This window comes from Vulpes vulpes, chromosome 1, assembly GCF_048418805.1.
Source record: "Vulpes vulpes isolate BD-2025 chromosome 1, VulVul3, whole genome shotgun sequence".
Taxonomy (NCBI): domain Eukaryota; kingdom Metazoa; phylum Chordata; class Mammalia; order Carnivora; family Canidae; genus Vulpes; species Vulpes vulpes.
Window position 1 is genome coordinate 82,240,457 of NC_132780.1, and position 26,380 is coordinate 82,266,836.

A 26,380-nucleotide genomic window follows, 5' to 3' on the forward strand; every position below is an offset into this window, starting at 1 on the left:
CCCCACATTAAGAAGTGCTATTTTTTAAATGATTAATGAAAAATTAATTGGAAGCACAACAGCAAAACCATCACCCTCCCCCCCCCCCCCCCCCGAAAGTAGAACATTCTAGAGTGATGTCCTCATTATGTGGAAGAGTCTGTGGATTTGAAGTGGCCTTTGTCCTCATCTAGTATGTTATTTAGGAAAATGATACGTATAAAATGAGGGCTTTGAGCTATCAATTACAACCCAGGAGAGGAATCAGTGTAGTTTGTCCTTGGCGAGACAGTTCAGTGTACCGCTTCAGCCAAAACAGACTCTAAAGTGCTGACCAATGGGAATGAAAGAGTGCACTTGTCCCTCTCACTGTATGAACATGCAGACTGTGTCTGTGTCTTCAGGGATGCCAACCTCAGCAGACACAGTCGGGGTGCCTGAAGTTATGGTGAGTGAAGGGATCACCCCCTCATATTGCCTGAAAACCAGTTCAGATGATGTAATCATGACACATGTCAAAGGGCTACACAGTCACTTTCTTCCTCAAAGATCCATTCAATAGCTACTTAGCAGGACTCCAACTAACACTGAAAGCCAATATTTACCAAGTAATTTGCCTTCCTTCATTAGGGAGACCTCTTAGATGTTCTGTAGATTCAAAGCCATATCCTCTCCCCCCACTTATACTAGCATGAATGCCAAGATACAAAGGATAACAAAGAAGGTGAGCTAAGACCATGAAAATTCTCATACTCAAGCGTGGAGGACAGGGTTTGGGGGCTGTAAACCCGTTTGGGCACGACCTGACCTCAGGCCTGAAGGGGTTCTGGGTTAAGCCCTCCCCCTATCTCACATACTCATGGAGTGGCTGTGGGGGGGGGGGGGGGGGAGAGAAGAACCTGCTAAGACATGGAGATAGTCCATCATGAAAAGGTGCTTGTGCACTAGGACACACACCACCTTCTGGAGAGCAGTTACCTCGGAAAGGAAAACTTGGATAGTAGGCCTTTCAGGGAGCTGGTTACAGTTCCCTGTATGTTTTTAAAAAAGAACCGAAGCAAATATGCCAAAATGTTGACTTTTAGTTGGATTTAAGAGGTGGATATGTGGATTTGTTTTTCCTCTGTACTTTTCTGTGAGAAATAATTGTGGATTAAAATTCTTAATTATTTAAAAAGAGCTTTTCCGTGGCAGGCCTAGCACAGTGGTTTTGGTGTCAGTGTAGGGAAGTACTATTAGATAATTAGAGTCTTTTCCAAATGGAACCCTGTTACGAAGGCCTGCATTTCCCACGCATGGCTGTGCAATGAGCGGAACTGGTAGGTCTGACTGCCAAGCAGTGCTGGAGATGTACATGCTTCTTGCTCTTGTGGGTGGCAGAGCTAGATCAGTAGATCTCTGGATCTGTCTTGTACATAGAAATTTAGTTTGACAGAAATCTACAGTGTTCCTTTAGGTTATCAGTTACTTAGAATACTTCTTAAACACAATTTAACTGCACTGAATGTAAAGTCTTATAATCCTAGGATAGGCCTGGACCCAGACCGTTGGCACTCATGAGCACCCCAGAGCCCCTCAAGCCTTTGTTTTAGAACCAATAAAGGGGGGATCCCTGGGTGGCGCAGCGACTTAGCGCCTGCCTTTGGCTCAGGGCGCGATCCTGGAGACCCGGGATCGAATCCCACGTCGGACTCCTGGTGCATGGAGCCTGCTTCTCCCTCTGCCTGTGTCTCTGCCTCTCTCTCTCTCTCTCTCTCTCTGTGAGTATCATAAATAAATAAAAATTTTAAAAAAATCTTAAAAAAAAAAAAGAACCAATAAGGGGAAGTGCTACTTCATGCATTAGGGATATTCTAAGCAGTGGCACAGCACGGAGTTCAAATGGTATTTATAAAAAAACAAAGAGGGACACCTGGGTGGCTCAGCGGTTTGGGGCCTGCCTTTGGCCCAGGGTGTGATCCTGGAGTCCCGGGATTGAGTCCCACATCGGGCTCCCTGCATGGAGCCTGCTTCTCCCTCTGCCTATGTCTCTGTCTCTCTCTCTCTCTCTCTGTGTGTCTCATGAATAAATAAATAAAATCTTAAAAAAAAAAATAAAGTAGCAAAGAGCCCTCTTTATACTTCTAAGTATGCATGATGATAGGCAGATTCCCTCCTATAAAATCTCCCCTGGTACAAACCTCAGGATGTGATCCCTGGAGGGACAATGAATTTGAGCCAGTGTGGCAGGAAAGACACTAAGCACAGATCCATCCTTACACTCAGGGTTTACCCTCACTCCTATGTTCTGAATGCGACAGGAAACATAACAGATAGGGTTTATAAACCAGCTGTTCCTAGTGGCTAAGGAAGAGCAAATGAGCTATTTTATAGAGCAGATGTGGTTCAGGAGAGTAGATGATTGAATGTTAATTGATATTCATATAGCTGGCTGGCCACACCAGGCACTGGGCCAGGTGGCTCTCTCTACACAACCTGGCCGCACGTCCACTTCCCAAGAGACAGCTCCTATACCAAAGAGACGCGGTTATAAAGTAGTAGTGACTACGAAGCACAATTCTCTTCAAATCTATCCCTGGAGGCAGTGTATTTATCTAGGGTTCAGATATCTATTGGATGTTGTGTGGTCCTCTATGTTTATCAGTTAATTTAGAGGGAGGACTGATTAAGCAGAAGTGAACTTAACTGTACCGACTCACTTGCTTCCATGTCTCGTGGGCCTGACCCATTCAGTAATATATATATATATATATATTTTTTTTTTTTCCCCACCATTAACCATGGTTTTGGTTGTCTTTTAGCAACAGAAATGCTATTAGCTAGGGAAGCAGGGCGCTTGAAAGAAAATGCATTTGAATTCAATAACTAGAAAGGATACTCCCCTCGTGATGAATAATTTCAGGGGTATTTTTGATGTCAGATTGAAGAATAAAGAGCAAGATAAGACTAGGTTAATGGAGCAAAGGATACAGTGTATTCAAATAGACTCCATAAAAGCTGCGAGCCTACTGAACTCTGCCCGTGGACTATAAAAATGAGCTCTCGCCTCGGCTGAAAACGAGCAATATGGAATTCTCTGCTCGCTGTATTCACTTCAGGTATTTCCTGCTGTTTCAGTGGAAACTGATGAATGTCAAGTATTCATGAACCCTCCCATTCAATAAGAAAACTACTCCAGTGTGCTCTGAGAAGTGATTAGCCCATGGCTGGCAGGGCACTTCCAGGGCATCAGCTTCATCTATGCCCAGGTCTCCTGATGACCTGCCAAGCTGTACATCTCAGCACTGCCAAAGGTGCCGTCTACTGTGCTAAGAAAACTGTAATTCGTTTCTCAATCCCTGAGGGCAGCGTTTTCCTCAAATGTTACCTAGAAACACACCAGGAAAGGAACCAGTAGTGTTTTCTTTTGCTCTCCAGCATCAACCAAAAGGGCTATGTTGGCAATTCATACCTTTGTGCCATTTGACAGAGTACAGAACAAACGGATCCTGGCTTTTGATGGAGTGGGACCAAAGGAGTGACTCTAGGGACCCAAGCTTGTGGCTGATCTAACAAGGCACACTTGTGTGCTGGGAGGAACTTACTGTCGTATTCCTGTAACAGCTCCACTGCTGTCAAGAGAACGGCCCTGTGTTCTGGGTCCCTGATATTTAACTCATCCAAGTCTTCCTCCTCCAGGAGCTTAAAGGTGTCCAGATCTTCATATCCATTGAACAGGAAAGTGGGCATGTGCTCCTGGGAGGGAGGACACAAGTGAGTCAGCAAGCTCTGCTACGTGATCCACGACCAACACCCAGCCTCAAACTTCTGAACTCTCTCCACAGTCCCTTTCCTGCTAATTGCAAGATTGGTAACTATCATTTGTAATCTGTTCTGCACCTCCCAGTTGAACAGCTTAGCAGGAAGGCAGGGCATTTCATTAATCATGGGTTAAGAAGATGGACCTTGCAGGCTGAGGTGGACTCCACTGGCTTGCATTTGAACTGTGCCTTTGCTCTGACTGACGCCTTTAAGGCCACACAGCACACAGTGGAGTCACTTTTCTTCCTTTACAGAGCTACTGAAATCCCAACTCAAAGCCCTGTGACTTCTTCAGGAGCAAGAGGGTTTTGCAAGGAGGAAACAGAAGGTACGGCTGCAGCCCCTATGCACTAGATCCTGGGAATAACACTGGGAGAGGGGCCGTGGGTTGATCCTCACAGCCTGTGGGGCTGAGTGAGCAGGGCGCCAGGGGGTTTGCGATTATAGCCCTCCCTGGTGGTATAGCTGGAAACTCACAGCTCTTTGAAAGCTATTCTTGGGGCTACAGTAAATTGTGACCTGGGACTTATGTGGTCACCTGCAGCGGAGGTCAACAGCCATGTTTGAACACTGGTACCTGTTTCTGTAGAATAATAGATATTTATTGTAGTAATGGGCCACCCTTGTTGGATGACATAGATCACCCACTCCCTTCCCGGAAAGTGCCCTTGCTTATTTTAGGAAAAGGAGAAGGCAATAGGTTGCCATGTGTGACTACAACAGGAAGAAACTAACTTTCAGGTTGATCCGATCAAGTAGATCTTCCACCGATTTGGGCTGGGGTGGTCTTCCTTTTCTCCTCCTCCTGGTGGGGCGCTTGGGCTTCTCTTCTTCCTCATTTAGCACATCTACATAGATGAACTTGAATGTGCCAACTTTGTTGTTCAAGAGACCCATCCAGGTGCCCATGGGTGGCTTGCTAATTATATCAATGACGTCTCCTTTCTGCAGCCCAGGGAATAAAGATCTTTGCATTAGGTACATCTCTAGGCATGAACTGTGCACCAATTAGATGTGTTAATCAGGATTCCACAAATTACCACACATAACTGGGAGCTTGGCAGTGAGCCAGAGCTCTCCTGACTCTGCTAGATTCCATGCAGGCCTGAGGTCCCATACCCTCCACCCCTTGCACCACAAGATGAGGTGTGGCTAAAGTCTTTCTTAGGGCTTCCAACTAGGTGGGCACCTGGCTTTCTGGATGCCTGGCCATCATCCAGAGCTCCTACTTCCTAGAGAAAGACTCCCCACCAAGCAAATGCCAGCAGCAGTCCCTGTTCTATAACTGCTTAATGTATTTTGTGCAGCGCCATCTGTCCCATATAAACATTACTGGTCAGTCACACAGAGAAGACAAGAAGGTTTCTTCAGCCAGAGAAAGACAAGAGCTGGAGGGTGGAGGGCAACAGGAATTCTAAAAGGAAGCTGAGTTCAAAGGGAAGGGCTAGTGGATAAGGTGATGACAGAGGATTAACACAAGACCCACCTTTGTCCTCAATGCTAGCTGGGTCTCTGTTTTTGTTTTTCTGTACAGGAGAGACAGGTTTATCACAGTAGCCAAGATACTGGCCAGTATGCACCACAGGAGCCCAGCACTGAGCAGCAAGGAAAATAGAACACCTCTTGAAAATACCAAGAATGGCTCTGAGGTGGAGACCTACCTTGAGCTTGAGTGAGTCTGTGTCATAGGGACTGGGCGTGAAGTCCGTGTGCACCCTGGCACGCCCACAGAAGGGGCCCCGGTAAGGGGGCTCCTCATCATCACCATCTTCTGACTTGACACTCTCCCTGTTGCTGGTCGAGGAATCAGTGGTACTCACTGTCTGACCACCTGCACAGAAAAAACAGGAAGAACAAGGGTAAATACGGATTTCTTGTATAGCAAAGCTTAAAGACATCAAAGGTATCACAGGTTAGGAAACAAAGGGACAGAGCGGAAAAGTCACAGGCATATGTCAGGACCACAGCAGGGCCAGATTAGGAGTCCAGGAGATCTGAGTTTTCTGTTTTTTATCCCTAATCAACCACCTAAGTAGACCAGGGACTCAGCAAGTTGCCTTTATGACCTGGGAATCCAGGTTCCACACACCACAAGCCTTCAACATTCATAAGCTCCCAGGCTTACTGTTTTTACCACCCTGTTTTACAGGTGAGGAAACTCAGAAGTCCAGTTACTTGCCCAAGGCCAGTGGCTTTGAAAGTGGTGTTTTAAGTTGCTCTCTTCCCCTTTGCCATCCAGCTGGCACCCCCATTAGCCCAGGAGTGGTCGAGTAGCTTGTGTTACATGTGACATTCCAAATTCTCTCTTCCCCCACCTCTTAATTTGTTGGTCATTTCATGAGCCTTTCCCCTTGACTTATTTTTCCATATCCTTCCATTCTCCAGATCCTTCCTTTGAGCTGAATTCCCCATTTTCTCCAATCAAAATTCATCACCCCTTCTTTGCCACTGCTATACGTCTGCTACTAAACAAATAGGATGCTAGGTCCACCTGTTTTGCAGGTCTGTCTCTTAATAGCATCCTAAAGGTAGGAACTTGATCTTACTCATCTTTAAATTGCCTGACTCTGACACTCAGGAAAGTCTGATTTTGACTCCAACTGAAATCTTGTATAATTACAAACTAGACGTACTCATCGAGCTCTGCCCACTCAGAGAGCTGCGCAGACTCTCTACAGAACCTCCGGCTTTGAGCTTGGGCTTGTCCATGTGTTCACTGTCAGGCTGTGAAGATGGGGGGGAGCCAGGCATTCCATCAAGGCCCGAGTCCTGAAATGAGTTTCAATGAAATTAAGTTTCATCAGAGTCGATGGGTGTCATTTTATAATCTGAGGCAATTTAGCTCTCAACAAAATCAATCAAATCCATTTTTATACCCATATTTCATTCTGTACCCAATATTCTCCTTTTAAATCTATATACCCTTGCATCAGTCTAAAGTTGTGGTTCATGTAACTCAATCATTTCTTGTGCTTAAATAGATATTCTTGAAATCTCCAAGAAAAATCTATCTCCCTCTGAGAACATTTTATTAAAGGCTTAGAACCTTCTAGCATGGTCTATAGGCCAGTAATAAAGCTGGAGTTCAAATGCAGATCAAGTACAATCTATCAGTAATGTAGTATCTGGAAGTACTATCAGAGAATATTTAATCAGAAATGTTTAAACTTAAAAAAACCAAAAAGGCCGAATTCTTTTTCTGTTTATGCAAATGCTTGGAATTAGCTAATGAAATACCAATTTAGGATATACAGCAAAAATACCAATTTTTTGGTCTATAATAAAATTTCTCTATCACCATTTGGTTTTTGCTCCTTTTAATTCCTTTGTGTGTTGTTAGTACAAAGCTGTGAAGTCCCTTCCAGGTCAGAATGCTGACAGGCATGACTCAGCAGTACTCTTCTACTCTTAGGGTGGCTGTGTAGCATTAGCTTGGCAGCCCCTTGTTTGCACATATAAGTACAGCATGCTTGATTGGTGGTGCTATACGGATAGACAATATCATGCAGTCAGAGTGGTTTACTTGCCAAAATAGACCTCTTTCTGGCATGTTCCATAACCACGTGAGCACAAAACCATCTAAGTGAAACCTGTTATTTGCATAGTGCCGAATCATCAGAAGGGCTCTGACCCGATTCTGCGGGTCCTGCAAACATTTAAGGACAACAGTAATGGCAGCCTCTGATCCAAAACACATTTTTTTTTTAAGTAAGCTCTGTGCCCAATGTGGGGCTTGAACTCACGACTCTGACATCAGGAGTCACATGCTCTACTGACTAAGCCAGTCAGGTGCCCCCAAAACATATTTGTGCTTTACATTTTTTTTTTTAGATTTTATTTATTCATGAGAGATACACAGAGGCAGAGACACAGGCAGAGGGAGAAGCAGGCTCCATGTGGGGAACCTGATGGGGGACTCGATCCCAGGACCAGGATCATGCCCTGAGCCAAAGGCACATGCTCAACCACTGAGCCACTCACGCGTCCCTGTGCTTTACATTTAAGTGAGCAAACAACCTGAAAAACAACTATAAACAGAGGTGCCATCAGTGTAAAGTAACTGAAGCTGCAAAGTGTGAATTCTTAAATGCGTTTTTAATCCTCTTTCTGAATCATCAAAGAAGTCATCTGTCCAATTATCTTTTTTTAATGCTTCTGAAAACCATGCACATTTTGCAAAACAGCAATATACATCTCTGATACTGTATGTTCTCAAATGCTTTTATTAATTTATTTATCACATATTTGCTGATTTTACCTACAAGAACAAGTATTAGTCTAGGTGTCGGGCATAAAGCAGAAACAGAGCAAAGATCTTTACTGTAATGGTTGATATATCTACTAAAATGTTAGGAAAAAAACCAAAAACAAACCAAAACCTTGCAACAGTAGTTTTCTGTCTCCAAAAAGCTTTGTAATGATCATTTATTCCTTTTCTTCCCCCACTTATGTGAAATGACTGCTTTAAAAAAGAGAATTAAGGCTTGTGCCTGTTCTATGGTAGTAAAATTATAGAAAACAGCTCAAAACAACATTAACATTCTGTGCTCCTGATCCGTAAGGCAGAAACCCACTAACAATGTACATACACAGGAGCTTTTAGTGGATGTTTCAATTCATGGGAAAAGCAACTAAACAAAGTGCTTTCACTCCCTGGTGCTGCTTTCAGTGACTGGCATGTCATCTGCTTCACAGGAGAGTGAACAGTTTGCCTCATTGCTGGGCCACTAGACAAGGAAGGAAAATAATCAGGGAGGCAGCCCAGACTTCCCCTGTAGGTCTCACAAGCCAGTTTCTCAACCTGAGCACTGTCAGCATATTGGATGGATAACTGTGTGGGGAGCTGTCATAAAACGTTTGCCAGCATCCCTATCGTGTATCCACTGGATGCCGGTAGCAGCCACCCTGCCCCCCACCCCCACCCAGTTGTGGCTATCAAAAATAGCCCCAGTTGCCCTGGGACTGGAGGGGAAACAAAAATCTACCCTCTAATCCCTTCAATGAGAACCACTGTAATTCGGTGAAGACACCATGTGGGCTTTGTCTGAATCACAGTGCAGGCCACCAGCTAGAGCGGGTGGTCAGGAATTCAAACAGGGAGCTGCTTGGGTTTTAGCTTACTATGTCCACCAGAGGGCAGCAGCTGAGCAAAAATGTCTGCTTTTCCTGGTTTTATTTGGTGGATAGAGCAGCATTACCTACACATTTCAAGAAAACAAACATCTCACACACAGATACTTCAACGGACTACAGAATGAATGCTACAAAGGTGCAAATGGTCAAAATTACCTCAAGGCTCAGCTCTCCAAATACCTTTATTCCCTTCACCCATACAATTAAGGACAGGAACTGGTCATGTTTCTACTGATGAATTTATAAAACTGGAAGGGGTGGTCTATGCTGTGCTATCTTAATGGCCACAGGGAGGTCCAGTTAGTGAAAAATGCCCCTACAGAAATGACCACTATGGGGAGCCCTGCAGTCAGAAGACTTTGAGTCTACTTGCTATGATCTTTTGGAGAAACTTCTGCAACCTTTTTAAAAAATCTGCTAAGGAAACAGGAGTGTCTTTTTTAGGTTCGATTATGGTAACATCCATTTTGTAGCAAGGAATATTTCTGCAAATAAAATCCTCCCTTTGTATCAAATGTTAAGTGCTTATTGCACTAAGGAATAATCATTTCTTTACATGTTATCTTTTTCTTATGTGTCTATAAAAGGCAGGGTCTGCATCATGGATTCCTAGCACTGACCACGGACTGCTCTAAGTGCTTTGTAAATGTTTACTGAATCTTTGAATAAATTACTGAATAAAGGTCTATCGAACTTCTGTGTCCATAAACTAAGCATGGTCCGAGAGCCTCATTAATATTAATGAATAGTATTTAGCACCTTATCAAATCTCAGGACTAATTATCCTTGGCTTGGCACTTTGCTCAGGAGTTACATACCTGCTCAGAGACAGAGCTGCTATATTTTTTAGACATCCTCTTCCTCATTGTCTCTTTCACTGATTTCACCTTTTTCCCAAGAGAGATGCGAGAGGCAGTGGGTGATTTGATAACTTCTTTGTACACAAAATCTCCTTCTTTACTCTGCAAAACAAAGTAAGTATCTTTAATCACAAATGAAGCCCAGAAACAGGTTTTATTATTCAAACCATTAATGTTCTACCTCTCAGAGAAATATTGGCATTCCCTCAGGATCTTGAAATTTTTTCCTATGTTAACTCAGTGCTAGGTTATTTATCTTTTCGACTAAAAATTAAAAGCTACTCACTAAGGGGCTTTGCAGGTTTATTTTTATTTTTTTATGGAATTTATTTTATAAGATTTTATTTATTTATTCATGAGAGACACAGAGAGAGAGGCATAGGCAGAGAGAGAAACAGGCTCCCTAAGGGGAGCCTGATGCAGGACTCAATCCCAGGACCCCGGGATCACAACCTGAGCCAAAGGCAGACACTGAACCACTGAGCCACCCAGGTGCCTCTGCTTATTTGTTTAAAGTGGCATGTGGGTCACATTTTTTTTAACCTTAGTATCTTCTATTCTACTTTTTCTCATTTTTAGATACCCAAGGGGACTGCATTTCAGTGATAATGAACAAAATGGCAAATCTCAGTAATTGGAAGTCCCACGTCTGATGGGACTTACATCACTCCAGAGCTCTGTGTGGTCAACTGTACATTTCCTTCTCTGAACAAGTTAGACTTGTGGTCACCGCTCATTTTATTTTACATTGTGTGTGTGTGGGGGGGGGGGGGATCTTTCCCCTGAGAAAGGAAAAAAAGAAATCATACTTCCTCTCTCATTTTTTTTAAAGATTGACTACATAAAATTAATAGTTTATGAATCAATAAAATTTGATATCCAAATAAAATAGTGTTATTCTGCTAGAAAATTCTCAAACACTTCAGAAATCACAGATGGATATTTTAGCTGACACATGACATATATACAAACATAAAGCATGGAATTTTAATTCCACAGTTTGAGACAGAATGCATAAGGGGAAAACAAACCTGTAGGTACAACTGACCTATGTCCTTGGAGCCTCACCAAAAGAAACCTTAGGGAACAGGGTATGTACACCACAGTGGTACCCTGTCCCCACAGTGATCCAGAAGCAGGTGTGAGGCAGCTAGAACCCTGACTCTAAAGAGTTGGGTTTGCTTTGGGCCCGAGGAGACTGGGGTTCATTCGAGGACACCCCAGATCAGAAAAACCTAGATTCGCATAGGGCCATGAACTTGGCCTATGGTAAGACTGGTGTCTTGGAAATAGACTGGGTCCTATTCTCGGACCCTCATCACGGGGATCCATCCTATCACACTACCTATATGTAGTGGTTGTGTGCACTTGCAACTAGTGGGAACAAAAAGCATGTGTTGCTTAAATGGCTAGGATGGTAGAAGCCAACCTCTTCTGGATTTGCAACTTGAAGAGAACAGGAAGCAAAGGCATTACAGGCAGCAAGGCAGTCACTATTCCTTCCTCATGGAACAGCAGAGCATAAGATGGGAAAGACAGGGCTTCTTTCCAAATACGATGTAGGATCACCGATGTAACACACTATCGTTTCTCAAAGACACTCGATATGAAACTATGGCAACCAGATTGCTTGAATCCAAACCTTCTTTGCTTTTCCTTTGATGTATACTCACCATTGGGTCAGAATTGTTGCTGCCAATGTGTAGAGAACGGTTCGTTAAGTCAAATCCTCCAAAACTGCAGGTTCTCTGTGCAAAGGAAAGGGTAGGGCAGGAATAATCCAGTTATGTTTAAGCCAGCCAGCAGTGCACCAACCCCACACATTTTCCCACTTGCAGGACAATCACTGAATCACAAATATGTTACAGGATGAAAGTAGGAAATAAGAAATGATGAGAAAAAAATCCATGATTCATGTTTTAAGGAAATTTCCCTCCTTTTGTCTTCCAGAGGTCACTGGAACTTGGCCTACGCTAGAGGTCTAGAATCCCCTGAACATGCAAAAACCAAATAGTTAAAAAACAAAAACAAAACACACACACACACACACACACACACACACACACACACCAAAAAGCCACCCACGGGTTAATTGTTCTAAGATTCCCTGTCGCTTAGCAACAGAACATCCCCTTCCAGTCCCCCCTGTATCAGCCACATACAGTAGTGATGACAAGGGGGTATGTACCAGGGGAATCCATGCGCTTAGAGTGGTCTTGGAAACCCAAGTCTGAAATCCTGTATCGCTCTGCCACTGACAGCAGGCTTTTCTAACAGATTCTTGTTTAGTTTGGTTTTAAATCGCTGAGAAGGGGAAAAAAGCTTATGTTCCTCGTAGTCCAATCAGGCCAAGAGGATTACTCACTCGTTGCTTCCTTGACCTTGCCAAATGTGCTGCTAACTTTCCCATCTAACTGCCCAACTTAACTAATCACGACCCTTTAACTCGGAGTGTATGAAGACACCACATTTGCCCAGAAAGAAAAGGTTGATTCAGTGACTGTCTCTGACCACACTTCCTTAATCCCAGGAGGAAAAACACTGATGTTATAAAGAATGAAAACCTCATTGTCCTTTAGTTGGTTTCAAACTTTATGGAATTGCTTATATTTCAGCAATTTTATATTTCAGAACTTGCTTTGAATTCTGCTGTTTTTCCAGCAAAAGCTATTCAATGGCCACTCCCTCCCCCACCCAAAAAAGTCTGCAGGGCAGACTCGAAGCACATTAATTTTTGTTACAACTGATTTACTTTTTAAGCAAATGGTGGTAAAAGCTGAAGAGCAGATTTGGGTTCCAGTATTTTATATTGTTTCTCTAAGAAATCTAGTTAACAGCTGTTCAATGGAAGAAATGAACAGAGAAGCACAAGGTATACTATAAACATTGCTTGTTTAGAATAAATATACTTGAGATATATAGTAACTGAATTGAGAAAGCAGAAACAGCCAGGAAGCAAAATGCCAAGGTTTCTGGAATCACAGATTGCTCTGATCCTGCCACTTGTGTGCTGTGTGACAGGGAAAGTACTTAGACTCTGAGTTTTGCTTTGTCCATGAGTAGCAGACGTGTTATGAATGCTGGGCTTTCACTTTCATCACGGCTGCTCTGAGGATTCAATTGGTAGCTTGTCCAGACAATTATACTGAAGTTTTAGGCTTAGTCAACGTTACAAGTATGCAAATGAAAGACTGAAGCTTCTTTCTGGGCCTTAGACTCTAGGAGCTTCCATTGTAAAATCACAGCCTCCCAGGAATGGACCAGAAAGTGAGAGATGGCAGGCATGGCACAGCAGAGTTGAGGGCCTGGAGATACAGAAGTATTGCAGGGGGCACTTCGGGATTACCAAAATCAGGAGCTCACACAACTGTTTTTTTCTCTTTCAATAAACTGGTGTTGCTGCTGAAAATAATCTACCACGGATATAATTCTAATTTGATATTAAATATCAATGGACAATCTGATCTCCCTTAATAGTCAACCTAACTGTTTTCTATTCTATAAAAAGAGACCGCTTTATACAAAAACACCAAATCCTGTAACCTTGTAAGCAATGTTATGGCCACCTCTCAAGGCTAATTTTTAACATTTACCTTCCCTTTCCAGCTTTATAATGCTGATAGATTTGTGCATTTTTGCAAAGGCAGTGATTTTATTTCTAGTTCCTTTCCTGTGACTCAGGGCTTCACAGATCTAGTATGGCGCCCAGATGCCTCATCATTTTATGGCTTCTGCATTTCCCTGCTTTAAATTCCAGTATCGACTGCAACACTGGAGCCCAGCATGTACTTTCTGATGCACATGAAATAATTGAGAAAGAATTTATGTGGAAACTTTACTGCAATAAATTAGCTCATTTATGTCTTCATACACCAGCTGTATGCATTTATTCCTGAATAAAAAGCCCAGAGTGAAGAGTGGGCTGGGTTTCTTTGCTACCAACTAAAACCTCTCTCAGTGATATGCTAAGGTGTCTGGAACAAACTCTTATCAGTGGAGGAGAGACAAAGAATATAACAATAAACGTCGCTTGAGCAAATCTTCAGCTTGTTCTGTAATATCAAGCAGTTCTTGACACAGCAATCCTTCAACAGAGAACACAGATTATAGAGAGAATAGTAAAAGAAAGTAAACCAATCTTTGACTTTGGTGGTCTACATAATTCAAACCTAAGTGAGGTTTTTTTAAGATCCTATATCTCCTGTACAGATAACGATAAGAACATTTGGGATAGAGGCTTGTGGATGAGGAGAGCCAGTCAATGGAATGGTCATGCAGTTGAAAACATGTTTTGGGTGGGGGTGGGGAGTTGACTTTTAAAAATGGACAAGATTCCAAAATGTCATGCATGCCTGTTCCCCCAAACAAAAACTGAATGACCAAATAAAAAGCAAGACACGTGACCATTTCTAGTGAATATACAGCATTATCATTTCCCTAAGGTTTCATCAAGCAAATATGGCATTTTTTGAAAGACAGAAGGATCAGGTTTAGAGAGTAGAGGATAAACTGTGCACTTTCAGATAAAGTGGAGGAGATAGGACAAGAAGGATGGAAAAAAAATGTTTAGGTAAACCAAGCAAAGAAATTAGTCCCGTAAAACCAAACCAAAACAACCCCAAAAAACTCTGTTGTTAAAATGTTTATTTTCACTTATAGTCTCTGAATAATTGGAAAATTAAATTTCATCTTCCTGATTGTGCAGTTATACTTAACAGGAAGAGGTATGTGCACATTTCTAATTTAATACTGGACACATATTTTAGCAAGTACTAGAGCTGTCCAGTACTACTTCAGGCTCATAGTACCTTAAAAATATCCAGTATTGGGTGCCATCTGGGAAAGAGATTACACAGTGCCACGTTTATGGGGGGGTGGGGAGCATGGTGCTTGAAAAGAAAGTTGCCCTATGTCCATATTTAATGTCAGTGAAGAATTAAGATCACTGGCCCACAATTTACTTAGCACAAATCTTAGAAAATTAACTTCTAAAAAGTCTTGCAGAAGTGATATTATTAGCCTGGCAATAAATACGAGGGACGCATAAGGAATTCAAAGTACTGAAGGTGGAAAAATTCTCAGAATGACATGATTTAAGTTCGTGGGGGTGAGTAACCAATTAACTGTTCAATCAAGGTTCTTTCTGTGCAGATGAACTGAGCAGAGGTCCTCTGAAGTTAATAAATTATTACTAAGGTTGGTTCACTATAGCACTTTACAGAGGACCTGTGAGTCAGAACTGAATGAGTGAGAAAGAGAATTCTGTTACTGTACAACAAACACAAAATCAACCACAAGCTATAGCCATGATGCAGAGGAAGAAGCAGAGGGGGAAGTTGTTGCTAATAGTTTTCAATTGTTAGAAGACAAAAAAAAAATTGTTAGAAGATTTGTATGAATGAGAAAAGATGAAAAATAAGCTCCAGCAAGAAAGTCAATGCATGTGGGAGCATCTGGAAAAACTAAAGGCTAGGATGGACCTGCCGATCCTTTTGGAATAGGGAAGATCATTTTAGGGATGACATGGACCGGTCTCCATTTCCACAAGAAGCAGAACGTGACTGCATGAACAGAAGTTACAGCAGTCGTCCAGGGAAGAACGTCTCACAAGTGAATGTGAAAGAACCCCAGGAAAAGCCCCCATGGGAGGCTGTACCAGAGCTTGTGCCTTTAGACCCTTCAAGGGGACAGAGCTAGCGGTCCCAGTGGACTGAGCAGGGCACCAGGGGACAGAGGAGCCAGGAAGCCCACAGCTCTCACCACTCTGTGTCATTTTGTATGGGTTCCTGGGCAAGCTAAAAGCTGGGTGGAAATTTAAGGAGGAAAATGCTTATATTCTCAAGTTGGACACAAGTCATGTCCTAAAAAGTGGTCTTACCAGGTCTCTAACCATTCAGTAATGAAACTGAAAAATACTTTTGAATATAAGTACTTCATTCCTTGCTATGTGTAGAAGAATCTATGGGGCAGTGGAAGACATTTCTAAATGTCGACCCCTCTGGTTAAGAAGATTAGCTAGACTACCAAATAGATTGAAGTAAAACAAAAGAGCTCTAAAGTTTTTTTTTCCCCCCTTTCCCTTCCAGAACCTTCTGGCAGGCCCTACTAATAAAATAAATGTACTTTACAATGTTTTCAAATCATCAAATCGGTGATTGTGTTGATGACAATCTTCCCGTGAGCCAGTTCTATTGTTCTAATTAACTGAAAGAATGAACGTGTCTTCTAAGGGCAAAATATCCTTGTTTTGAAACAGCTTCTTTGAGGTTAAGTGACGTGACTGCTGAGAATCAAGACAGCCACTCCTAGGAGGAGGCCAAACCCCAGCCCTGTACTCTGAAAGCCCTTCCCGGGATCATCTTCAGTGTTTAGTTTCAATTAAAAATCAAAGAGCTTTAACTGGCAAGAAGAGGACAAATGGAAAAGAAGCCATTGCTAAATGAAAGTAGGGTTAGAAAACTGAGGTGATGGCGGGATGGACCCGGAAGTCATGAAGTCAGGAGCAGAAGAGAGGGGGAGGACGCCAGGCTCCACCGAGGAGAGGCCATAATGCTTGACTGCACCTCACAGAAATGACAAGGCCGTCCTGGTGACCAATGGTTCCGACTCACAGACTTCTGGTGGATTCTCAAGAGAACCCTTTTAGTACAGCGGTCGACCGTGGCGGCCCACTTCCTCCTTGTCTCCTCATCCTCCTCCAGCAAGCACCGCCTCAGGTCCTGCCTCTCGGCCTTGCTCAGGGTCCTGTCTGAGGCGGGCCGCACTAGCTGGGCCAGGTTCAGGTGGCTGTACAGGCTCCGCTCCACCACGTAGGTGATATTGAACTCGCTGACCGAGGGGCGCGCGCGCACCCTCCTGCTGGGGGCGCCGCAGCTCCCTCCCCCTTTGGGTTTCTGCCGGAGCAGCTGCAGGTCACAGATGCTGCTGTGGACTCCTTTTCTGGAGGGACGCTGGCAGAGAAAAGCTCTGGAACATGAATAATTAGTATCCATTTTCTTCAAGCGGATTTGCTTCCGGACACTCTGAACCTCCTCCAGGGACACCAGGAGGTGGTGCCTACGCCGGTGGCTGTCATAGAAGCAAACACCGTCCGTACTTACCCCGTGGCTCAGGGACCCGAGACCCTTCTTCATCTCCCCCTCAGTTAGCGAGCGGGAAACCTTCTGGGCCTTCTCTTCTTCTGGATACGAGAAGAATGTCCCCATCTTCTTGGGGGGCTTAATCAGGCCCCGGCTCTCTCCTTTGCTGAAGGTTTTGACCAGTTTCCGGCCAGCCCCCCAGGTATCCAGGCTGCTGGATGATGGAGAGGTGGTGAGAGAGTCTGAATCATCTTCCGGAGGTTTCTCAGGAGAGCCATCAAAGAAAAATGGCTTCTTGTGCACTCCAGAGTAAAGGGCCGACCTTTCATCCAGAACCGGGGAATTCTCAAACACGTGCTCCTCCCCACCTGGAGGGAAATCAATACGGAGATGTTCACGGTCTCTTATAAATCGACCTCTGTATCCCCTCACAGATCTTTCTTTCGTTACAGCACCCGCCCTACAAAGAATAAGCTAAACCTCACGGACACCACAGCTATCACCACCTCCCCATACCACTTACCCTCTTCATAAACCCAGCTCCTGCCTAAACAATGCATGTAGAAAATAACCAAACTGTGCAAATGTATGGTTTCACACAGCTAAATATTAAAAGGTACTGGCTATGTTTTCTTCTTTAAATATCTTTGTAGAACAAACACCTCAAGAAACCCATTCAAAATGCCATTTGGGAAACCTAAGCCAGTCATCATCACCATATTCCTTAGCCTTTAGCATTTAAAGATAATTACCTCTCCCCCCAAAATATGATTATCCTCTCCAGTCTGTAAGTGCAATCTGCAGAAGCTAGGAATCAGAATCTCTTCCCCTTCTGAAAGGCCCTCCTGTTGAGTCTGGTTGTTTTTTTTATAGTCAGAACGTGATGAATGCCACGTGGCCGACAGTGATTTTTTTTTTTTTTAATTTTTTATTGGTACATGTGCCATTTAAGTAATTAAATCACCAAGGCAGTTTGGGTGCAAAGACACCATATGGGGTTATAGCGTGCAAGTGCAACTGACAAATGGTCCCCAGTTGACAAGCCAAACACGAAAAGTTAGGGAAGTGGGTGACTCCAGGCAGAAATTGCCATCAACTGGCCCTGCTAGGAAGCAAGTAAGGGCATTTAAGGGCCTGGACACGTAGGCAGCCCCATAGAGCGTTCCACTTTGTTTCAAGGATTCCAGCTTGTGAAGCCTTCCCTGGAGCAAGGTATTGAGCCAAGCCCTCTGGAGCCCAGTGGAAAGGTTTGGACTCACTGGCAGGAAAACTGAGTTCTTTTCTGCGTGTGTTATGTGAACAGATGTGCAAAAGAAGTAGGTCAAACTGTGGGTGTAGTGATCCTAACTGGCTGTGTCCCTTTAATTATAAGGAAACTTTTGAGCACTGCAGCTTTCCACCAGCTGAACTGTGAAAAGGAAAAAATAAAAAGTTCCTTGGAACAGAAGGATGGCCCTAAATATACCAGCTGGGGTGAGGGTGCCAGCGCATGGTTAAATGTCAGAGCGAACTGCTCACTTCAGATAGGAGGAGAAGGACGAGAGAATCAGTAGCAGTCCTTCCAAATTCTAAAGGTTTCTTACTTTTCTAAATGATGAGAGTTATTGTTACAAATGTAAAGAAAATTAGAACCGCACTTATGAAATACGACCCAAGATCGATTCTGATGTCACAGAGACGGTGGTGGGAAGGGAGGTTCAAGACTAATGTCCAGTCCAAAGTCCTCCGTGATCTGCAGCACAAATATATTCCTTGGAGGATTATTCTCGGATCTTTCAGGAGAGTTTTAAAGCAAGGACCAGGGTTCTGAGAGGTTATTTGCCAGACCAGAGCCAATGTGCAAATACCGTGAAAGTCTCCTGCTCTTTCTTCAGGATACCTGACTAATAAGGTATGGAGGCCAAGGGTCCTTCTGTTGGTAGAAGTAAACATGGCAATCTCTTCTAGATAAAATCTACCCTCCAGTCTTGGGAAGAAGCGACAGGGCCAAGATGAGAGGCACAGCCTGGTGGCAGAGGCAGTCCAGCCCTGGACTTCCTCTATAGAAGTGTCCAGACCATAGACTGTGGCTTTACATTTAGCCCAGGTGTCCACGGAGTTGTGCAAGGCTCTGATCTACCTACAGTCTGAAGGGGCCTTGGGAGATTCAGGTGGGTCTACTGGGGATTTTAATGACCTGTCACCCACCAGTGGTCTGGAAATTTCCTGGACTCTGTATTTAGGGCTATCATCACAGATTCCAATACTTCCATAGCATGTTTTGAGTCTGGAACCAGCTGGTACACACCTGTCCATAATCTATAGCTCTACGTCCTGGTTCTGAAAAGTCTGCATTTGGTAAGGACTTTGGAGGGAAATGTGGCAAATGCTTCTCCAGGGGCTGCATTGGCCTGTGTGTTGGGGGGAGGCCTTGCATGGTGTAAGCTCTTCAGTCTACATCCGCCCTGAGGCCTGAAATCCCAGCCTTGACTCAATTCCTTGGATTCAGAGCACTGCACTTCTCCCATTCTGGGACCTCCAAGTATAGCTATACTTTGGGAAAACAACAGTCAACACGCACTGACCCCATTGTCATGTGGTGTGGTTGCTTCACATAATAACCTTTACCTATCCTCATTGGCTAAAATCAGAATGTGGAAGGAACTAGAGCTAGGGTATGGGATAACTCAAAGCCAAGAACATAGACTTATGTCCTGATTCCAGCTCTCACTCTGCCACTCACCATCTCCATGACCCTGGGAATAATTTCATCTCTCTGAGTCTGTTTCCTCACCTGTAATAATGTCGTCCTACCTTAGTAATATCTACTATAAGGCTATTAAGAGGATGAAATTAAATGAAAAGAAATACATGAAGGTAATTTATAAGCTAAAAAGCCCTCTACAAAAGTTAATGATTCATTATTGGGTCACAGAGAAGATGGGCCAATGAAGGAAGAGGGTAGGGAGGTATCAGCTCTAGGGGAAAAAACACAAAAACAGGCAGATGAAGGGCATGATCTGGCCTCTGATTTAATATTATCGAGGGTCATCGATGCCCTGGATAAGGACTTGAAATTCAAGGTCCCACGAGTGGGACCAGGCGAGAAACTGTAACTCTCCTGGCTGTGGCAGGACTTCAGAGCTGAGGGGTGGATTAGAGGTGGGAGCAGAGTGGAGATCCAGGTTGCCTGGACTGAATCCTGGGACTTCTGCCAGCCGGCTCAGTGACCTTGAGCAAATTATTTCACCTCTTGGTGCGTCAGTTCCCTCATTTGTGAAATGAGGATAGTATTAATGCCCGCCTCTGGTGGCTATTCTGAGGATGACATATTAAAAGGAACATAAAACCTAAAGTGTTTAGAAAAGTGGCTGGCACACAGAATGCTCTCAGCAAAGGTTAATTATTATTCAGACAACTTAGTATTGGCATAGACATGTAGTGAGTGAAAGGCTCAGCTCTTTGAAGGTCCTGGGGCAGTGAAGGAGGGTTACTGGGAATGTGACTCTTTCCTGCTTTGCAGAAGCAGTGGCCAAGTACCAGTTCTTCTGCCAATGAGGAACCTCACAGAGTTCTACTACACAGCAGCTGGAGGACAGTTCTAGTCTAGTCCGGTCCAGTCAGGGACAGCCCCAAGTGGATGTCCTGAGCTGCACACACTGACACCTCTCCTGGCAACACTGACAGGCCCAATTAGTGGCACATGAGCTTCCCAACTCATCAGACACCCGAGGTTAATGGGGACTCAAGCTCATTTAATCCATCTTCCATCTGTGGCACCCAATTCACAGATGAATTACAGTTCAGGGCTAGAAGTCCATACAATTACTACTTTCGACCCTAAAGCCACCTCTCTAGGTATATTTTCCCTTTTTTCACCTATGTCTCTCAGAGATAGTTGAACTGACTTATTTTGACATAAACATGCAAATCAGAGTAGCTCTGTATTGTCACAAATGTTAGTCTGGTGAAGAGGTGGCCCTAATGCACATGACAACTATGTATGCATGGGCAACTGGGTGGTACGCCCAGAGTACCAGGCCCTCTGCCCTTTGGTGGACAAGACCCACCAATCCATTCACTGTATTTGAGATTTCATTTTGGCAAGTGTGGTAGGTTTATTTTAAAATGTGGTGCCTAAGGTTGAATGATGGCAATTCCGTATGGTTCTACTTACTATTTACCAACTGACACTATGTGTGTGATTTCATTAAGAGCTGCCAGTGAGAGGAAATCAGGCTATATTATGTGCTGTGAAAACCATGACTGGTTAAAGCAGGTGTTAAAACATCCAAATGTGAAATCAGCATTGCACCCAAAGGCAAACAGAACTATCATGCAAGAAGACACCCAAACGAAACCTGGAATTCAATACAACTCTATGAAATTGCCCCAAGCACATCTCTCTTGCTACCCCTTCTCCCTCTTTTCCTTTCTCGCTCCCACACTCCCAGAGTAATTCCCCTCACCTTCAATATTTCTCTAGTGGATTTAAGCTGATAATTACAGCAAACAGAAATTTAAAAACAGCAATAAAAACAACAGGAAACCCTCATCTATGTAAATCAGAGGAAATCCCAGTTCTCTCTATGCACTGATTTTATTTATGTAGGACAAAAAGGCCTCTCAATGACCATTTTCAAATGTACGTGTTAAAATTTTGAAATTCCTCAGAATGTACATATTACATTTTAACAAGTCATGTGCTTTTTAAAAATAAGACCTATTCTTTCCAGCATTTTTTTTTCCCGTTCACTTATGGTTTTCCAAACAGGAAATCTATTCTTTTATCTTATCCTTTTGGGAGATTCTTACAAGATGCTGTAAATGCACACTGCTAACAACAGGAGTGATGAATATGGTTGAGATTTAAACTGTCATAATCACACTTCAAAGGTTAACTATTCAGTACAATAAATCCAAGCTCATGCCCCTTCTGACATTATTGCTTCATCTGACAAGCAGCTTAAGCCAGTAATATAGCTCTGAAGATCCACTTAGAATGGAAGGTCCTCAGAGCCCCAGCTGAACTGAGTCTTGAGACTGTTTACTGGAAGAACAAATCATCCCTCGGAGATCTGAAAGGATATTAAGTGCCTTGATTGTTGGATGTTTGTTTAAGACGGATGTATATCAAATTTGGACTAAATTCAATGGGCAAGAACCATCATCCTTTGGGCACAGATGCTACTGCTGCGAAGAAGTTATAAAATGAAGTTTATATAAAATGGTGTAAGCTCAACATTAAAGCTCTGCCACACCTCGAGAAGACTTGTCATTGTCACATACTAGCCTTTTCCCATTGCTGTAACATTAAAATTTCTAAGCCTCCTGGAACGCTGGACACTAGGATCCATAACGTGCCAAGCAATGCCCTGCACATGCAGACCCAAGGTGCTGCCAGCCTCAGCCGGAATGCAACCCATTTTCCACTTGAAATCATATTCTTTTTCTACTGAAAAGCCAACCTCAACTGATTTAATTTGGAATAAGCAGGGTGGAGTGTACTTTGTTTTGTTTTGTTTTGCTTTGTATTTTACCTTCAGTGCTGGGCTTTCTCATTTCTTCCACTCTGATCAGTTTCTTTCTCACTCTGCGAGTGGAGTTGACCAGCTTGTGTAACCTCTTAAACTTCACCGACTCCTCGGTCTCATCATCCGATTGTTCTCTTGACTGGCAAAGAAACAAAGGAAAAGTTAATCGAATAATTGTCCTGGAGCTTTGCTCTGGCAGCTGGGTGCAGCCCAGCCTCACCGCCAGTCTGAAGCTCGGCAGTCGTGCAGCTGAATACTGGGGTGCCAACCGATAGGCCCTACGGGCTCATGAAGCCCCACAGAGCACCCCAGGACCTAATGTGGTGGAGAACCAGGTCCCGGGCACCACCACACACCCCGGGGCCCTGGACCAGTGTGGGACGTATTTGTCTCAATTACTTCCCAGGCCTCTTCTAGGAGAACTGCGACAGGACTCTCTCGGCAAGGCTGGCCGGCCCTGTCATTCCAGTCCCACTGCTGTGGTTTGGGCCCGGCTCTCATCTGTCTGGCCGATCAGGACTACTTAACGCAGTCATCAGCTACTTCTCCAAACCCAAGTTCTCTTGACTTGTTCCAGTCCTCCCCCAAAATCAAAAACAGCAGGCCAGGGAGAGGGAAGAGAAGCAAAAAGCCGCCTGCTGTCCCATTCGTTCGGAGGGCCTGCCACATCTCAGCCATGCCTTTCGCCTCTCCCAGCTCCTTCCCAGAGCTCACAAGGCGAGCATGAGGACAGACCCTGCATTCCTCCACGAGGGACAAGGGAAAAAGCTGACCTTTTCAGCCATACAGTACAGTGCATATTCTCCAGCATCCCATTTTATTTTGCAGTGATTCAAGTATGCTCAACCCAGCTGTTTTCCCTCAAGTATCAAACATTACAGAGAGAAAAAAAAATTCTCTCTGCAGCAGTGACCCCAGTGAAAACAATCCTTTCCTTGTGAACAAAATGAGGGTTTTGGTTCCAAGTCAGCCCCAACATTCAATATGCAGCTTCCTCTGTTTTATCTGTTTAAAATGTGGAAAAGCAAAAGAAATCCCCAACTAAAGGGGCGTTCTGCAGGGGCTGGGTGCTCAGGCATTCCTGGGAGCAGAGATGCGCCAAAGTGCGCAGCCTCCACACACCCTAGGCAGCCTGGGAGCGACCCCAGTGGATCCCGCACATCCTGGCAACAACCTTCTCTCCATTTCCTCAAACCTCGGTCACAGAAATAGTAAGGGCAGAAATGCCTCAGATAAACAACAAAAAGCAAAACAAAAACCACATCTCTGAACAAAGGGCCTTAAATATGAAGCCATTTCCTGGCAAGAAATGCTTTCCATAATCAACAAATAGGTACACAAGAATTAGCAGAGAACAGCTGTTCAAGAGTAAAGACAGTAGAGACTGTAGAAATTACTTAAGCAGAAAAATGGTGCAGCATGTTGTGAGTTCACAAATATTTCTGTAGCACTGTGGCACTATGTAAGGGATAAATTCAACCCGTTTCCTGGCCTCTGCCTCAGCCTGGAGCTCCTAGCATAGGGTCATTGTACTTTCCCTCTGCAGGACTATAAGCAAACCATTCACCCACTGAGGAATAATTATTATAACCCATAAATGGCAAGTCATCAGGACAGGGGGATTTCTCAGGCTTCCCTTCTGTGAACTGTATTCAATTTCTCCAAAATTCCTAGATAAGATGTTGCATATCCATTTCAGAATTAAAGTGAACTACTACTTACTGGATAACGAAAAACAGAAATGGAACACCCAGGTAATGGGGGAAGGAGGATACACTGCCTGCTGGCAATGCGGCTTAGTTTGGTCTAAAACTTAAAATGTAAACACTTAAAATGAAATAGGAAGGATAACTTTTGCGACATAAGGGCATTGTCTGGTTTGAATTTCATTTTTACTTGGTTGAATTGTTAATGTGTGATGAAATGGTCAGAGTGGTCAACCAGAGGAATGAGAACTGCGTTAACCCTCATTCTGGGTAATCAGCACCTGAACAAAACTATAGTGCATGGAGTTATACACAAACATTTAAAGGATCCTGCCCTCTTGACGTGTCTCAAAAAATAATAGGACAACCAGCGTTATAGTAAGACAAACCTAGAGCACGTTTATAACTCTCACATTAAAACATTCTTAAGGGGATCCCTGGGTGGCGCAGCGGTTTGGCGCCTGCCTTTGCCTTTGGATCCTCGAGACCAGGGATCAAATCCCACATCGGGCTCCTGGTGCATGGAGCCTACTTCTCCCTCTGCCTGTGTCTCTGCCTCTCTCTCTCTTTCTCTGTATGACTATCATAAATAAATAAAAATTAAAAAAAATAAAACATTCTTAAGTCATAAATAAATATATAAAAAATTCTGAAGTCGAGTGAAAAATGATACAAACACAGGTTGTTTACAATCAAGATACAAGAGGCTATGTTACGGAATGAAAATCAACAATGTGTGTATATATAGGCCTTGTACCTAGCTTGGGGTTGCTGCTGCTGGGGTGGGTGCTGTGTGTGCCTTCACATTCCATAAAGACAAATCATATGTAGGAAATATGCTATCAGAGGGAACTTTTGCAGGAGAAATGAAATTGTTAAACCAGGACAACAGAATTAAAGGCAGAGATTCCCCTCCCCAAGTCCTACCTTCCTTTGCCCTGATCCACCGTGGTGAAAAATAACATAGTCCAGGTACTTAATTGCTTTCACATGTTCCATCTATTTTTGAGAAACAGGAGCTCTTTAGAACTTTGAACTAATGTTATTTTTACTTTTCTTTAAAAAAAAAAGATTTTGGGGGTGTTTGCCACTGGCAAATCACAAATCACAGTAACCAGTAACTTTTCATTATCATGATTTGGACACTAAACAAGGTAGATGCAGCACAATTTATACGAAGAAAAATGTAAGAGATAAAACCAAAATCAATCAAGATATATATTTATATCTATGTACTTTAAAAAAAAAGTAGAAAATCTTCCCTTGAATAAGCCTGGAGTTGAAGTCATTGTATGATAGAAGTCACTGGAGTTAAGTGCAGCTCAAAGATTCTTTTTATTGATAGAGAGGTGTTGACTTCTCATTTCCTCCTGAGTCCAGAATAAAAGGAGTTGTGAAATATTTGCCTTTAAGAAATTCTCTCTGGCTGTTTTAACAATAAAGACCCTGTATAAGGAGTGCATTTCTTTTAAACTGGGGACTAAAGCTTAAATTCCTCATTTCATGTTTCTTTTAAATTAGCACACACTACTTCCCAAATACTGAAAATGTCATGTCTTTTTATTCAGAAATTACATCCCCAAAGATGAGGGTGTGAGAATTTAAAAATAACTATTTAATTAAGAAGTGTGCGAGGACACACACATTTAATAGGTATCTTCACACCCGGATGAACTCTAGTAGAAGATGAAGGGAATCTGCATTAACATAAAAAATGAATGGTGGATTCCAAGAAATAGAATCCTAAAATTAAAGAGAACTACTAGAAAACAGGTTTGAAATAAACTTAAGTGCAAAAATAACAGCGTATGTTTATGCACGTTGTAACATGACACAGGATCTCCTCCTCTCCCTGTCCTGCCCCAGGTCAGAGGACTAAAGTAAACTTTAGTTTGACCATCATCTAAGGGAGAAGGTGAAAACTCAATCATCAGTATAAAACTCCCCATCTCTAAACTTTAGTTGAAAAAGGCAATTAATGTATTCCACCAAAGGATGTGGAAAAGTGGATTTACATTATTGTAAATAGAAACATTTGATTTCCAGCCTCTCTATTGCAGATTTTTCCACCAGAAAGCCCATATGGCTCAACTTTTAATTACTTTGGCTAATGCTATATGTAGTAATTCTGTGGTGAATGCTTAAGTGTTTCATTTCTGGTTTCCATGGCAACATTACATCAGATTGCAGACAGCTGGCTCCACCGTTTTAAACCATAACAAATTGACCAAGCCAAGGCACAAAACTATAGCTGCTTTAAAGAGATAGTACACCATTTGCCTGCCAGGGTGCTGAATGAGGACTATGGG

General features: G+C 43.2%; 1 protein-coding gene across 7 annotated transcripts in view; it reads right to left on the bottom strand.

Annotated features, from left to right (window-relative positions):
• Positions 1 to 26,380, bottom strand: part of SASH1 (SAM and SH3 domain containing 1) — a 332,874-nt gene that overhangs the window by 17,648 nt on the left and 288,846 nt on the right. For 4 of the 7 annotated variants that reach the window (XM_072718853.1, XM_072718851.1, XM_072718849.1 and 1 more), the window contains 8 exons: positions 22,372 to 22,504; positions 16,874 to 17,220; positions 11,447 to 11,521; positions 9,732 to 9,875; positions 6,414 to 6,549; positions 5,442 to 5,611; positions 4,516 to 4,725; positions 3,564 to 3,714 (listed from right to left, as the gene is read on the bottom strand). In XM_072718853.1, the coding sequence (XP_072574954.1) occupies positions 3,564 to 3,714; positions 4,516 to 4,725; positions 5,442 to 5,611; positions 6,414 to 6,549; positions 9,732 to 9,875; positions 11,447 to 11,521; positions 16,874 to 17,220; positions 22,372 to 22,504 (1,366 nt within the window). Of the gene's footprint in view, positions 1 to 3,563; positions 3,715 to 4,515; positions 4,726 to 5,441; positions 5,612 to 6,413; positions 6,550 to 9,731; positions 9,876 to 11,446; positions 11,522 to 16,384; positions 17,221 to 22,371; positions 22,505 to 26,380 lie in introns of all 7 variants that reach the window. The other 3 variants (XM_072718848.1, XM_072718846.1, XM_025997979.2) reach the window with 1 other exon arrangement.